The sequence below is a fragment of the Hyaena hyaena genome, unplaced genomic scaffold (assembly GCF_003009895.1).
Source record: "Hyaena hyaena isolate Hyena2069 unplaced genomic scaffold, ASM300989v1 scaffold_631, whole genome shotgun sequence".
Classification (NCBI taxonomy): domain Eukaryota; kingdom Metazoa; phylum Chordata; class Mammalia; order Carnivora; family Hyaenidae; genus Hyaena; species Hyaena hyaena.
Window position 1 is genome coordinate 1,031,188 of NW_024081264.1, and position 15,862 is coordinate 1,047,049.

General features: G+C 38.4%; 1 protein-coding gene across 1 annotated transcript; it reads left to right on the forward strand.

Moving 5' to 3' along the window:
• Positions 1-2,597: 2,597 nt before the first annotated feature.
• On the forward strand, positions 2,598-10,106 carry ZNF485 (zinc finger protein 485). Its single transcript, XM_039257745.1, has 4 exons — positions 2,598-2,669; positions 2,914-3,040; positions 3,547-3,639; positions 8,712-10,106. Exons 1-4 carry the CDS (start codon positions 2,598-2,600, stop codon positions 9,791-9,793), a joined length of 1,374 nt encoding a protein of 457 aa, XP_039113676.1. The 3' UTR covers positions 9,794-10,106.
• The last annotated feature ends 5,756 nt before the right edge of the window (positions 10,107-15,862 follow it).

Genomic DNA, 15,862 nt, shown 5'->3' on the forward strand with positions numbered 1-15,862 from the left:
GGCTACAGCATGAGTGAGGACATTATATCTGAACCATGAACACCAGTTCCAGAGAAGTTTGGAAACATTTGGGGTCTGGAATGCCAGGCTGGAGTTTGCCTTTATCCTGGAGAAAACTGGGTTTTGAAGGATTTTGTGAAGTTGACAGGAAGTAAATAAGCATTTTGAAAGGAAGTAAGACATACTTGACTATTTATTTTATTTTATTTTTTATTTATTTTTCTTAAATAGTTTATTGTCAAGTTGGTTTCCATATACCACCCATTGCCCATCCCAGCAAGTTCCCTCCCCCATGCCCATCACCCCACTTCCCCTCTCCCCCATCCCCATCAGCCCTCAGTTTTTTCTCGGCATTCAAGAGTCTCTCATGGTTTGCCTCCCTCCCCCCCACTATTTTCCCCCTTCTTCTCCCTCACAGTCCTCCATTAGCTTTCTCCTAATCCACCTATATGTGCAAACATATGGTATCTGTCCTTCTCTGCCTGACTTATTTCGCTCAGCATAACACCCTCAAGGTCCATCCATGTTGCTACACATGGCCAGATTTCATTGTTTCTCATTGCCATGTAGTATTCCATGGTATAGATAAACCACATCTTCTTGATCCATTCATCAGTTGATGGACACTTAGGCTCTTTCCATGTTTTGGCTATTGTTAAGATTGCTGCTATGAACATTGGGGTACATGTGCCCCTATGCATCAGCACTCCTGTATCCCTTGGATAAATTCCTAGCAGTGCTACTGCTGGGTCAAAGGGGAGTTCTATTGTTAATTTTTTGAGGAACCCCCATACTGTTTTCCAGAGGGGTTGCACCAGTTTACGTTCCCACCAGCAATGAGGGAGAGTGCCCGTTTCTCCACATCCTCTCCAGCATCTAGAGTCTCCTGATTTGTTCATTTTAGTCTCTCTGACCGGTGTGAGGTGGTATCTCAGTGTGGTTTTGATTTGTATTTCCCTGATGAGGAGGGATGCTGAGCATCGTTTCATGTGTAGGTTGGCCATCTGGATGTCCTGTTTGGAGAAGTGTCTGTTCATGTCTTCTGCCCATTTCTTCACTGGATTATTTGTTTTTCAGGTGTGGAGTTTGGTGAGTTCCTTATAGATTTTGGATACTAGCCCTTTATGTGATATGTCATTTACAATTATCTTTCCCCATTCCGTCAGTTGCCTATTAGTTTTATGGATTGTTTCCTTTGCCATGCAGAAGCTTTTTTTTTTTTTTATATTTTTATTTATTTCTAGGAGAGAGAGAGAGAGAGACAGCGTGAGCAGGGGAGGCTCAGAGAGAGAGGGAGTCACAGACTGAAACAGGCTCCAGGCTCTGAGCTGGCTGTCAGCACAGAGCCCGACGCGGGGCTCGAACCCGCGAACCGCGAGATCATGACCTAAGCGAAAGTCGGACGCTCAACCGACTAAGCCACCCAGGCGCCCCGCCATGCAGAAGCTTTTAATCTTGATGAGGTCCCAGTAGTTCATTTTTGCTCTTGATTCCCTTGCCTTTGGGGATGTGTCAGGTAAGAAATTGCTGCGGTTGAGGTCAAGGAGGTTTTTTTCCTGCTTTCTCTTCTAGGGTTTTGATGGTTTCCTGTCTCACATTCAGGTCCTTTATCCATTTTGAGTTTATTTTTGTGTATGGTGTGAGAAAATGATCTAGTTTCATTCTTCTGCATGTTGTTGTCCAGTTCTCCCAGCACCATCTGTTAAAGAGGCTTTTTTCCATTGGATGCTCTTTCCTGCTTTGCCAAAGATTAGTTGGCCATACATGTGTGGGTCCAATTCTGGGTTCTCTATTCTATTCTAGTGGTCTATGTGTCTGTTTTTGTGCCAAGGACATACTTGACTATTATACAAATTAAGAGTAAAGGAAAATTTTAAAAATTAAAGGTGACCCATATTCTATTACACTAACAGATCAAATTATTTCATTTGAAGCACTTTTGCATAAGTATTTTTTAGGCTTGCCCATTTTTTCTTTTACTATGTTTTAATGTTATGACATATTAATATGTTATGAAATGTCTTCCTATTTGCTCCATAGCACTTTTTATAGCTTCTTTTTATTCTTTAGTCAACCAGCCCTGTGACTTTGAACAAGTTCCTTCAACTCTCTGAACCTTAGATTTACTTTATAGACTGTTATGATGGAAATTCAGAGAGACATTGTTCATCTTGGGGCTTAGCACTGTGCCTGGTACATATTAAGTTGCTATTGCTGTGAAAGACAATTAACAAATATATATTATTTCCTAGTAAATTCTAGGATAAAGCCACTATCATTTTGCATGTCTTCTGGAGTTTCTGTTCATTTGTTGATTGACAAATCCTTGAACACTTCCATGTTCTGAATATTCCAGGCAGTATTTTAGGCTGGAGGGACAACAGTGACCCAAGTGGTCCCTAACCTCCAGGAGCTCACATTATAGATGATAAATCTAGTCCTGCCAGGTAGTGAGAAATCCTGTGAAGAAAGTGAAGTGGGTCATGAGATAGAGAGTGGTAAAGGATGGGAGAAAAGAGAACATTCTGAGGAGGTGACATTTAAGGAAAGACCTATGAAGTGAGGAATGAGCAAATGCCAGGCCCAGAGGAGGGAGCATGATAGGTGTATTGGAAGAACATGAGGGCAGTGTGATTGAAATGAGGGGCCATGACCTCCTCTTATTCCTGGTTGGATTTTCCAGGTTCTTTTAATTTTTTGTTCCTGGGTAGCAAGTCTGCTTCCTGAGCTTGTCATATATTTTCCCCCATGGTCCTTTTGTTAACTGTGTTCCACTTCCCTCTGCATAAACAATCTGTAGTATTAGAAGCTGGCCTTGACTGTGTTGCTCTCCTTTTCCAGTGAGGACTTCCTGGTTCCCTACTGCAGGGTGTAAACATTCCTTGGTGAGAAGAATTGGGTTTGATTTTGCAGGGACCACTGACATTTGGGGATGTGGCTGTGGCCTTTACCCAGATTGAATGGAAACACCTGGATGCTGCTCAGCGGGCCCTGTACAGGGATGTGATGCTGGAAAACTATGGGAATCTGGTGTCAGTGGGTAAGGATGTCCTTTTAACTAAAAATTGATTTCTAGGGCAACAGTGTGTTTTCACAGGGTGAATGGTTTGGGGTATTTAAATCTTAAATGGGAAGTTTTGTTTGTTTTTAGCATGGGCTTAGAGGCTGGAGTTTATGCACGTTCCATCTCTCAGAAAGTCACAGCTATACAGAGTTTAATATATGTTGTGCCGAAGTGAACAAGAGCCATGCAGAGTTTAAGGGTAGCTATGTGTGCCATCTAGCCCAGTTCTCTAAATTTTCCATCTCAGGGTTTGTCTCAGGGATGTCACCAATAATAGGAGTTCTCATCCTCAAGGAGGCCTGGTTTACTAACTTACCTTCCCTCCTACATTTCTATAACTAGCATGATTTGGACATGATTTGTACATCCTTTTACTACCCTCTAGGCCTCTTTGACATTGAGGCCTTCCCGAGATTGAAATCTGGGATAACTGCTTGTGCTCATAACCATAGTCACATTCCTTTCATTTTTTCTATGAACAGGGCTTCTCTCTTCCAAACCCAAACTAATCACCCAGTTGGAGCAAGGGTCTGAGCCATGGGTGGAAGTACAAGTTCCATCAGGTACTTGTTCAGGTGAGTGAGGTGGGGACCTTTTCAAGCAGCAGCTCAGCGCACAGACAGGTGAGGAGGGGTTGTTGGTCAGAAGGCTCACCTTAGAGGGCTGGTGTCTGTGCAGCAGCCCTGGGGAACTTGACGCTGCTTTCCTCTTCTTAATGTCATCGTCGCGTCAAATGACTTGCCATTTTTCTCCTCATTCTGTCGATGCCTGTGGAGAGCTGGTCCCTTCTCAAGGGCCTCAGGACCATGACTTCTCACCTAAAATCCTCAGCCTCTTTTTATGTTTTTTTCCCCTTCCTGTTTCAGGCACTTGTCAGGCTGTACTTTGTTTCTATCTTCTGTCCATTCTCAATTCCTTTCAACTTCTCTCATGGTTAGCTTAATAAATGACTATGTATCCTTTTCTGGTTTTAATATCCATTATCTCATATAGTGGCGGTGACAGATTCCAAGTGTAAGCATAGTTTTCTAACTGTCAGATAATTACTATTTTTAGCAAACACATTGATGGGGAAGTATTTTCTTCCCTTTGAAATTTTTTCTGTTATCCTTTGCTCTTGACTCTCATTTTTTTTCTATGTATACTTTGCATAAATTTCTGTGAGTCAGTTTCTTTGTGTCATAATTTGTTTCAAAGTCTTTAAACATGGATGTTTCTTTCACCTAAAACATTTATCTTGACAGTATTCCTTTTTTAAAAACTCTAATTGTCATTTTGCCTATATCATCTTCAGAGAAACTTTTATAATTATATTTCATGGAAAATACCAGTGATATATAAAATGCTTATTTATTTATTTTGAGAGAGAGAGAAATAGGGAGCATGCATGTGTGAGCAGGAGAAGGATAGAGAGAGGAGATAGAGAACTCCAAGTAGGCTCTGTGCTGCCAGAATAGAGCCCAACTTGGGGTTTGATCTCATGAACTGTGAAATTATGACCTGAGCTGAAATCAAGAGTTGGGCGCTTAACTGACTGAGCCACCCAGGTGCCCCTGTTTTGTTTTGTTTTTTAATTCAGTAATTTTGTTCTTACTATGTTTAATTTTTCTCTCCTAAAATTTATTTATTTATTTATTTATTTTGAGAGAGAAAGAGAAAGCACAAGTCGAGGAGAGGCAGAGAGAGAGGGAGAGAGAGAGAGAGAGAGAGAGAATCCCAAACAGGCTCCACACCATTATCGCAGAGCCTGATGTGGGTGGGGCTTAAACTCATGAACTGGGATATCATGACCTGAGCTGAAGTCAGATCCTTAACTGACTGAGCCACCCAGGTGCCCCTTTTCCCTCTAAATTTTTGTGTAGATTTCTTATACAGTAATAGTAGTAATTCAGTCTTCCTTATTCTCTGTTGTCTGTTTTAATTTTGGTATTTTAAAAAATAAGATGTTTAGAATTTAGATGTAGTAAAAACTAGCAATGTTTCCTTTGACATTTCTTCCATCCATTTAGAAGACTAATAAATCTTTAGACAAAGATTTTACAACCATTGCATGTTTCACATTTCCCCTCCTTTTTTGCATATTCCACTCTATTAGTTTTTAGAAATGCGTATGGTACAAAATTTAGATGGTTCAGTGGTATGCAGGCTTCTTCAATACCGCCTTATTTTTTAAAGTTTATTTATTTTTGAGAGAGAGAGAGATTGAGAATCCCAAGCAGGCTCCACACTCTCAGCACAGAGCCCAACATGAGGCTCGATCCCATTACCCTGGGATTATGACCTGAGCTGAAATCAAGAGTCGGACGCTTAACCAACTGAGCCACCCAGGCACCCCCTTCATGTACCTTTCTTAACCATCTAGTTTCTCTCCCTGGAGGCATTCTTGTATACATTTCTTGTGGAAATTTCCAGATATAATGTGTGCTTTGCAAGAATATACATGTATTCCCTTTTTTTAAAGCACATGGTAGTATAGTATTCTATCTTTTGCTTTTGTATTATTTTGGAAATCATTTCACATACCTACATCATTTAGAGTGCTGTTTTATTCTTAATGGCTGTACAGTGTTCCATTTTATGGATATACTGTAACTTATGTTATCAGTTCTCTGTTGATGGACATAATAGCTATGAATGATGCAGTGATTATCTTTGTACACATCAATTTTCTCATGTACAAGTAAATCTATTGGATAAATTATAGAAGAAGAATTTGTAGGTGAAAGGTTAAGTATATTTGTAAATTCAGTGGATATTACCAGTATCCATAGAAATTATATACATTTATACCTCTAATGACAATATATGAGTGCCAATCTGATCATACCTTGTCAACAGTGCCTTATACTTTTTGATCATTGCCAAACTGATAGTTAAAATCTTTAATTTTATTATAATTTTAATTTGCATTTCTCTTATCAGGTGTGTAGTTGAGCATGTGTTTTTTTAAAGTTTGTTTTATATTGACTTGTTTTTGTATTGTCAACAATAATGGTAATGATGGATATGGTAGTCTTTTTGTGTCTTTAATAGGTTTGTGTCTAGGATTCTCCCATTTAGCTGGTTATTGGGTTGGAATACCTAAATGTTATGTAAAGTAAGTATTTAATTCACCTCTTTGAGGGAGGTGCGCCTGGGTGGCTCAGTCAGTTAAGCATCTGACTTTGGCTCAGGTCATGATGTCATAGTTCATGAATTTAAGCGCCACTTCTGGCTCTATGCTGACAGCTCGGAACCTGGATCCTACTTCAGATTCTGTAACTCCCTCTCTCTCTGCCCCTCCCCCACTCGTGCTCTGTCTCTGTCTCTCAAAAAATAAACATTAAAAAAATTTAATTCACCTCTTTCATTAAGAAATTATTTATTTAAAAATAAGCATGGATGTTGAATTTTATCAAATGCCTCTTGGTTATGATGCAGGGCTTGATCTCGTGACCATGAGATCATAACTTGAGCTGAGATCAAGAGTTGAATGCCCTACTGACTAAGCCACCCAAGCACCCCTAAATTAATACAGTATTTTTAAGTTGAATACTATGTAATCAGTACTCAGGTCAAGGAAAAGCATGCTGGCAATACTACTAAATCATATGTTGATTCCTCCCAATCATTAGCCATGTTCCTCTCCCCACCCAGACTAACACTAAAATTTATTTGGCCACTTTTATTCATTGTCTTTGGTATAGAGCAAGGATTCATAAAACTTTAGCATACATCAGAATGCATGCTTAAGTACAATTACTAGGCCCAGGCCTTGGAGCTATTTATTCAGTTGGTTTAGAGTGAACTGAAAATTTCTACCAAGTTCCCAAGTGATGCTGATGCTAATGCTACTGGGCTGGCGACCATGCTTTGAGAACCACTGCTATGGAGTATTTCATTCATTGTATGGCTATACCATAGCTTATTGCATATATTTGGATGGATATTTGGGGTATTTCCAGCTTTTGACTGTTAGAGATGCTATGAACAATTTTATAGGTTATCTTTTGGTTCATTTGTGATACATTTCTTTTGGGCATATACTTAGGAGTGGAATTTCTACTTTATAGGATATGCATATATTCAACTTCAGTACATAATGCCAAATAGTTTTTTAAAGGTTTGTGCCTTTACTTGATAATGTCGGTCTTTAGAACTTAGGCATTCTTTGGGTGTGTTGTGTATCTCACATGGTTTTAATATCCTTATCCCTGATATCTAATGAGGTTGAAGACATTTGCAAATGTTTATTGGCCATTATATATCATCTTTCATGAAGTATCTATTCAGAGAGCTCTTTGTTGACTACATATGCAGTATCACCCTTCTCTCTGTGGTTTGCTTTTCACTATTAATGGTCTTTTGATGAACAGAAGTTCTTAATTTTAATTATCTCTAGTTTATCAATCTTTCCCTTTCTTGTCAGTGCTCTTTGTGTCCTTTTAAACAAATCTTTCCTTTCCTCAAGTTCATGAAAACATTATGCTGTGTTAACTTATAGAAGCTTTATTGTTTGTCTTTTAGATTTCTCATACTCTTAAAATTGATTTTTGTGCATGGTAAGATGTAGGGTTCATGTTTAACTCTCTCCCAAAAAAGTACCAATATTCCTCACTACTCTGCAAGCTACCTTTGTCATAGAACAAATGTCCATATACTTGAATTTCTCTTCATATGACTGATTTATCTCTACCTACCTTTACAATCAGTATCTTGAAATTTTCTCTAGTTTAACCATTACACATTAAATGAATATCCCATCAAAGGCCATTTGAAGGATCTGGGCTGTTACTCAGCAGGCTTCATTTCTTGCATTTTCCTTAAAAAAATAGGTCTTAGCTCCAGTATCTGATGTATCCAATCTGATGAATCTCTCTCCAGGATAAATATAAATAATAAAAATATAAATATGTGTGTGTGTGTGTGTGTATCCATGTGTAAGAAAAATTCATTTAGTAAAATAATTGATCACTGATTGTTGATTTATCACAAATTTGGCTCCATTAGTTTTTTGGAATCTACTTGTCAGAATCATCTTGCATATTTTCTCTTGGGTCTTGCACATGTACTTTGTAAAAAAAAAAATCACAGTTTTATTGGTATGTTCTTTTTTAGGTATGTTAAAAACTTAAAGCCTAAAATCTTTTGGCCTGAGAACTTTTTTTGTTCTTTAAATATTTTGTATATTTTTTCTCTGAGACAGTAAATATTGGTTCTCTGTTAAATTCTCATAATGAAATGTTATCCTTAAGTTCTTGGAGACATTAAAATCTTCTCAGATGTACTACCCTACAGGAATTGCGCTAGCAATTGTGATTTGTTTTGTGATACTTGGTTTTCTCTCCAAATTTGTGTTTATTCTCATGTTCTCATCTATATTTTTGGGAGGGGGGTTCTGTGTTACCTTCCTAACTTGCCAACTTCCTAGATGCTCCTTGAATTCTTTAAATACAAAGTTTATAACTTCCTGCCATTTCTTTAGACACCTACATAACTTTTATCTTTAGTTTTGCCATCTTTTCTTAGCAAGAATCACAAGTGGGATGAATTAATTTTACATAACCCTTACTTGTGTGGAATAGAACATTATTCTTATCCTGTGCAGCTCTCATTTTCAGTATTTCAACATAGAGAGTGTTTGAATTAAAAAAAAATTTTTTTTCAGTCCAGGAGTACTGGTTTGAAACAAAGATGTCCACCCTAAAGCAAAATACTTCTGAAGGATCTGATCTGGGAGAGCAAACAAAAAGTGACATGATGGAGAGAGGCCTGGACTGGGAGGGCAGAAGTTCCCCAGAGAAGACACATTATAAATGTGAAGAATGTGGGAAAGTATTCAAATATAATTCCTCCTTTATTAGCCACCAGAGAAATCATACTGGTGAGAAACCCCATAAATGTCGTGAATGTGGGATAGCCTTTATGAGCAGCTCATCCCTTTTAAATCATCATAAAATCCACACAGGCAAGCAACCTTATAGATGTATTGAGTGTGGGAAATTCCTTAAGAAGCACTCAACATTTGTTAATCATCAGAATATTCATTCTAGAGAGAAACCTCATAAATGTAATGAATGTGGAAAAGCTTTTGGAAAGAACTCTATCCTTTTACGTCATCAGAGAATTCATACAGGTCAGAAACCCTACAAATGTAATGACTGTGGGAAAGCCTTTGCTCAGAATGTAGCCCTTACTCGTCATGAGAGAATACATAGCGGAGAGAAGCCTTTTAAATGTAGGGAATGTGGCAAAGCTTTTAGGGATAACTCAACTGTGTTGGAACACCTGAAAATCCATACTGGTGAGAAACCATATCAGTGTAATGAATGTGGAAAAACCTTTAGGAAGAGCTCAACTCTTGTTAGCCATCAAAGAATGCATACCGGTGAGAAACCCTATCACTGTAGTAAGTGTGGAAAATCTTTCAGGTATAGCTCATCATTTGCTGGACATCAGAAAACTCATAGTGGAAATAAACCCTATAAATGTAATGACTGTGGGAAAGTCTTTACAAAGAGCTCAACCCTTATTGGACATCAGAGAATTCATACTGGAGAAAAGCCCTATCACTGTAAGAAATGTGGGAAATCCTTCAGACATAGCTCTGGCCTTGCTGAACATCAGAGAATCCATACTGGAGAAAAACCTTATGAATGTAATGTATGTGGGAAGGCTTTTCCTCAGAGTTCAGCCCTTAAACAACATAAGAAAATGCATAACAGAGAAAGAGCCATCAAATGTAATTAGTGTGGTAAATCATGCAAAAGTAATTATTCCTTTTGACCGTCAAAGAGGAGACATTCAACAAATCACACATTTAACAAAAATAGTCTTTGTACCTTTGTCCTGGAGAACTTCTCACTTGTGAAGGATGTTCACTGTAGTATGGATTGTATTAGTGAAATATTTGAAGAAACTAAAAGTTTATCAATATGGAAATAGTTACTATAGAACACTAGGTAGCAAGTAAAAAGAATGAAGTAGAGCTCTATATAGAGCCATAGAAATGTCCCCATGATTCCTTGTTCAAGTTCAAAAAAAGCAAGTTGCAGAAAATCTACATATTGTGGTCTAATTTACATTTTGAAAAACCAAGCTATTTTTATTTATATGTATATATTCTATGTATTCAAAAAGATCTATCTAGTAAAATAAAGTCCAAAAGTTTTTATCTTTGAGAAGAATGCTTTTATTGGTACAATGAAGTGAACTTTTGATTTTGGCTTTGTTTTTGAAATATTTAATCACATACATTAATGTATCTTCTATAATTTAACATAGTTGTCTTTCTAAATAAGAACATTCAGAAACCATAAAAATAAAATAAATAACCACATAAAAACTAAAAGCTTTTGTATGACCATAAGCTTCACAGTGTTAAAACAATCAGACTTGGAGAGAATATTATCACCATCATATATAACAAATAATACTTAGAATATCTAGAGAGCTCATAAAAATACATAAGAATAATATAAAAATCCCAGTGGAGAAATGGCTTGGAATATGAATGTACAGTTTTCGGAAAAAAGAAATACAAATAGTCAAAAAGAAATAACCAGCTTTAGAGAAATGTAACTTAAAATGAGCAGATTTTTTTGTCATTCTTGGCAAAAATTAATAAGATAGAAAATATTTTGTCTTGGGGCGCCTGGGTAGCTTAGTCGGTTAAGTGTCCGACTTTGCTTAGGTCATGATCTCGCGGTTTGTGGGTTCGAGCCCTGCGTCGGGCTCTGTGCCGACTGCCAGCCCAGAGCCTGAAGCCTGTTTCAGTCTGTGACTCCCTCTCTCTCTGACCCTCCCCTGCTCACGCTGTCTCTCTCTCTCCTAGAAATAAATAAAAAAAAAAAAAGAAAATATTTTGTCTTTTGAGAGTGCAAGAAAATAGGCACACTTACATATTGTTGAAAGAATTGTGAATTAATGAAGTGTTTGGTGATGAGAAGCATAATTTGATTGTATCTACCAACTTTTAGAAAGCTCCTGCTCTTTGACTTAACATTTCTACGCCTTAAACCCATAAAGAGTTAAGGGGGTCTTTACAGCAGTATAGTAATGAAAAGTTGGAGTCACCATAATATCTATCACCAGGGCAATGGTTAAATGAAGATATGTGCATTCTTTGGACTTCCATGTGCAGTAATTTAATATATAACAATTATAAGGCAATCATTCAATCAATAAACATTTAATGGGTCAATTTTTTAACTGACATGGAAAGATATCCAAGACATGAAGTGGGAAAAAAGCCAAATTAAATAATGGTGTAGGGCCCCTTTAATATAGTTTGTGCATTACTTCAATCTTTTATAATACAAATATACCAGTGGTAGTTTAAAATATAAACTAAAGCAAGATTATTGATGAGTTTTATAGACTAGAAGGGAAAGGAACTAAACATTCAACTCAAGAAACTAAAGAAGGTTAGTATTAATTAGAAGCACAGTTGAGCGTATGTGTGTTATTAGTGAAAACTGGTTAAGCTTTGGATAGCAGTTTGACAACATGAATGTAAATCTAAATGTATGCTCCCATTGACCCAGAAAAGCCACTCTCAAGGAAATAATTAGGCTAGCTTACAAAGATTATATTTCTCATCATAGCATTGTTTATAATAAAATCCTAGAAAGAGGTGGGAAAAACACCTAAATTAGGAAAATGTTTAAATAAATTATAGAACTTTCAGACTGGTATCCCGGTTACTATTGGTAATAACAAACCACCCAAACTTTGTTACTATTTTGTAATGCTCACAGACTTTGTGAGTATCAGGAACTCAGAAAGAGCCTACCAGGAACAACTTTCTAACTGTATGAAGTCTGGGTCTCAGCTTGGAAGACTCAAGGCTGGCATTGACTTAACAGTTGCATGCTTGAATCATTTAAGGGTGTCACAGTACAGTAGCCATCAGTGGCTATTGAGCAGTTAAAAAGAGGCTAGTCTGAGTTGAGATGTGTTATAAGTGTAAAACATATGTTAGATTTTGAAGACATAACATGACAAATTAAAGTATCTCAATCATTTTTATGTTATGTATCAAAATGATATTTTGGATATATAGGTTAAATTAAATATTAAATTTATTTAAAATGATTTTAATGTGTCTGCTAGAAAATTTAGTTATATATATATATATATTTGGGGTTTGCATTGTATTTCTGTTGGTCAATACTGATCTGAAAGCCTTCTCACAAATTTGGGGGTTGACAATACTGGCTAGGACCTCGGGTAAAGCTTTCTGTACAGAGGGCACCCTGGCAGGACAGCTGAAGCTGAAGCAGGTGCAGCCTGGGGCGGTCCTGGGGCTCTCCGTGCAGAAGGTGCCCTGGCAGGACAGCTGAAGCTAAAGTGAGTATAAGCCAGGTGTCCTGAGGTGCTCAGCACAGGGGACTACCATGGCGGAGGGGTTGCTGCCTGGAGCAGAGGCAGGGCGTGGGCCTAGGGTTCCTGGGGTGCTACTTGTGGGGGGTGACCTGGCAGGGTGGCTGGAGCTGAGGTGGGTTCCCAGGGTGCTCCATGAAGGGAGTGCCTTGGCAGGGTGAGTTATTTGTAAGTGGAAATTTGTATCTTTTGACTCCCTTCACCCATCTAATCCCCCTCATCATCATAGATTAATTCGCCGTGCATTTATTTATTTCTGGGCTCTCTTCTCCGTTCCATTGATCTGTGTGTCTTTTATGCCAATACTATACTGTTTTGATTGCTATAGCTTTATAATAATGGTTTAAAATCAGGGAGCATGTTGCTTCCAGCTTGGTTCTTATCAAGATTGCCTTGGCTGTTCCAGGTCTTTTCTGGTTCTATACAGATTTTAGGACTGTTCTGTTTCTATGAAAGATGCCATTGGAATTTTGACAGGGATATCATGAATCTGTAGATTGGTTACAGTAGTGTGGACATTTTAACAAGATTAATTCTTCCATCCATGAGCATGGAATATCTTCCCATTTATTTGTCTTGTTTGATTTCTTTCATCAATGTCTTAGAATTTTCAGCGTATAGGTCTTCCACATCCTTTTTTAAATTTATTTTTAGATACTTAATTCTTTTTGATGCTATTGTAAATGGGATTGTTTTCTTAATTTCTCTTTCTGACAGTTTGTTTTTAGTGTACAGAAAGGCAACAGATTTTGTATATTTCTTTTCCTTTTTTTTTTAAAGTTTATTTTGAGAGAAATAGAGAGGAAGGTGGGGGAGGGGCAGAGGGAGAATTCCAAGCAGGCTCCACACTGTCAGCACAAAGCCCGATGTGGAGCTCGAACCCACAAACCATGAGATCATGATCTGAGCTGAAATCAAGAGTCAGATGCTTAACCAGCTGGGCCACCCAGTCACCCCCTGTATATTTATTTTACATCCTCAACTTTACTGAATTCATTTATTAGTTTTAATAGTTTTTTGGTGATGTCTTCAGGGTTTTTTATATATAAGATCATATCGTCTGCAAATAGTGACAGTTTTGCTTCTTTTCTAATTTGAAATAAAATGCCATTTACTTCTTTGTCTTGCCCAATTGTTCTGGCTAGGGTTTTCATTACTACATCGAATAAAAGTGAGGATAATGGGTATCCTTGTCTTGTTTTTGATCTTAGAGGAAAAGCTTTTTGCTTTTTACTCTGAATATAATGTTAGCTGTCATATATGGTCTTTATTTTACTGAGGCATGTTTCCTTTTACCAAATTTATTGAGAGTTTTTTTTTTAATTTTTTACATTTATTTATTTTTGAGAGACAGAGAGAGACAGAGTGGAAGCTGGGAAGAGGCAGAGAGGGAGAGAGAGAGACAGAATCAAAAGCAGGCTCTAGGCTCCGAGCTGTCAGCAAAGAGCCTGACACGGGGCTGGACACAGGGTTCAAACCCACGGACAGTGAGATCATGACCTGAGCCGAAGTTGGATGCCCAGATGACTGAGCCACCCAGGCTCACCCTGAAAGTTTTTCTTATCAGATTTAGACGTTGAATTTTGTCATATGCTTTTTCTGTACTGAGATGATCATAGGATTTTTACCCTTCATTTGGTTATGTGGTGTGTCACGTTGATTTGTGGATGTTGAACCATAAAAATCAGTGCACCAGACACACGCACGAGCACCTTTCTGGGTAATACTGGTGCTGTGGAGCACGGCAGAAGGAGAATATGAAGTAAACGTCCCCTCTCTGAGGTCTCTGGAGAGATTTAGTGTGCCCTTACCTGTATTAGAATCCTGCCCTTCAGTCCACAGCTATGAAAATAAGCTAATAGGCTTGTTTCATAGAAAGACTGAGAGTCTTGTTCTGTTGTCTCTTGTTGTGCCCTGAGGATGGTAGCCAGTAAAGAGCTTATTTCTACACTGGTTACAGTTCAGTGGACCCATGAGCATAAACCCCTAGAGTTGTCCCCCTGGGCCAGAACTGCAAGAATGGGTGTGCTAGAGGAGGATATAAGCTCCTTTCTGGGAGATGACCTGTGAGCTGAAGTGAGGCAGAGGGAGAGTGCAGAGATGGTGTCAGCCATCTTCCATCTCTGGAGATGCAAGGCCTCTAGGTGTGTGTTAAATTAGAGGCTTGTGCCTCAGGCCTCACTTTTAGATAAGAAAATACGCCTCTTTTAAAATTGTGTTTTCAATTTGTTTAGAGAGAGAGAGGAAGAGGGAGAGAGAGCACAAGTGAGCATGAGCAGGGGAGAGGGGCAGAGGGAAAGAAAGAATCCTAAGCAGGTTCCAAGCTCAGCACCAAGCCTGATGTGGGGCTCGATCCCACAACGTTGGGATCATGACCTGAGCCAAAATCAAAAGTTGGACACTCAGTGAACCGAACCACCCAGATGCCCCGAAAATATGCTTCTTTCACCTGAAGTCTGTGCACCTCTCAATTGGCTGCCTCTTGTGCTTTTCCCTGGGGTGAGTCCAAGTGTGAGAGGCCCCCCACCCCCTTTTTAAAGTTAATTTATTTTGAGAGAGAGAGAAAGAGAGTGCACAATGGGGAGGGCAGAGAGACAGAGGAGAGGGAGAGAATCCCAAGCAGGTTCTGCATTGTCAGTGTGGAGCCTGACACTGGGCTCAGTTTCAGGAACCATGAGATCATAATGCCAGCTGAGATCTTAACTGACTGAGCCACCCAGGAGCCCCAAGTGTGAGAGCCTTTTAAGAGCTGTTTTTCAGTTCACTCTAGTCCTGTGGGTCTCATGAATGTGAGTCCTGTTGATTTTTAAAACTACATATTTTGGGGATTCCTATCTCAAGTCTTAAAAGTCGGAGTATCCAATGTGGGGCTAAACTCTTTGCTCCTCAGGTTGTGTATTCCCTCCCGATGGTGGTTTGCTGTACTAGGGGTAGGATTTATGGCAAAATTGTCTCAGCCTCTCCTATCTGCTTCAAATATGAGTTTTTAAAATTTGTGTTTTATGTAGGAGTCACTCAGCTAGTTTTTATTCAGAGGAAATGGTTCCATATGTGGCTGTAGATTAAGTGTATCTGTGGGAAGAGGGGAGTCCAGGATCTTCTTACACTGTCCTCTTAAACTGGAACTCTCTTTTGTTATTACTATAATATAAGCCACCAGCAATCTTTGAAGAAATTTAATAACACAGTACAAAAAATAGAAAGAATATTTTTAAAGGCCCTTTATATTTTCTGACCTATTTATTCTTTATTTACTTATTTTCTGCAGAACTTGGATTCTAAGATATCTGTATATAGCTGTGTCTGTGTGTATTTCTATCTATCATGCAGAAACTTTCCACACCTTTAAAGAGCTCTTCAGACTTATTCTTCGAAGTGGCGTAGCATCACTTCTGCTATTTTTTGTGTTTGAAGCAGTCACAAGCCAATCCAGAT

What these genes read in the sequence shown, in the direction of transcription:
- ZNF485 (XM_039257745.1), top strand. Translation starts at nt 2,598, where the DNA reads ATGATAGGTGTATTGGAAGAACATGAGGGCAGTGTGATTGAAATGAGG. An exon ending in TGGGAATCTGGTGTCAGTGG is followed by an intron (nt 3,041 to 3,546) that starts GTAAGGATGTCC and finishes TTCTATGAACAG; the next exon opens with GGCTTCTCTCTTCCAAACCC. An exon ending in TCCATCAGGTACTTGTTCAG is followed by an intron (nt 3,640 to 8,711) that starts GTGAGTGAGGTG and finishes ATTTTTTTTCAG; the next exon opens with TCCAGGAGTACTGGTTTGAA.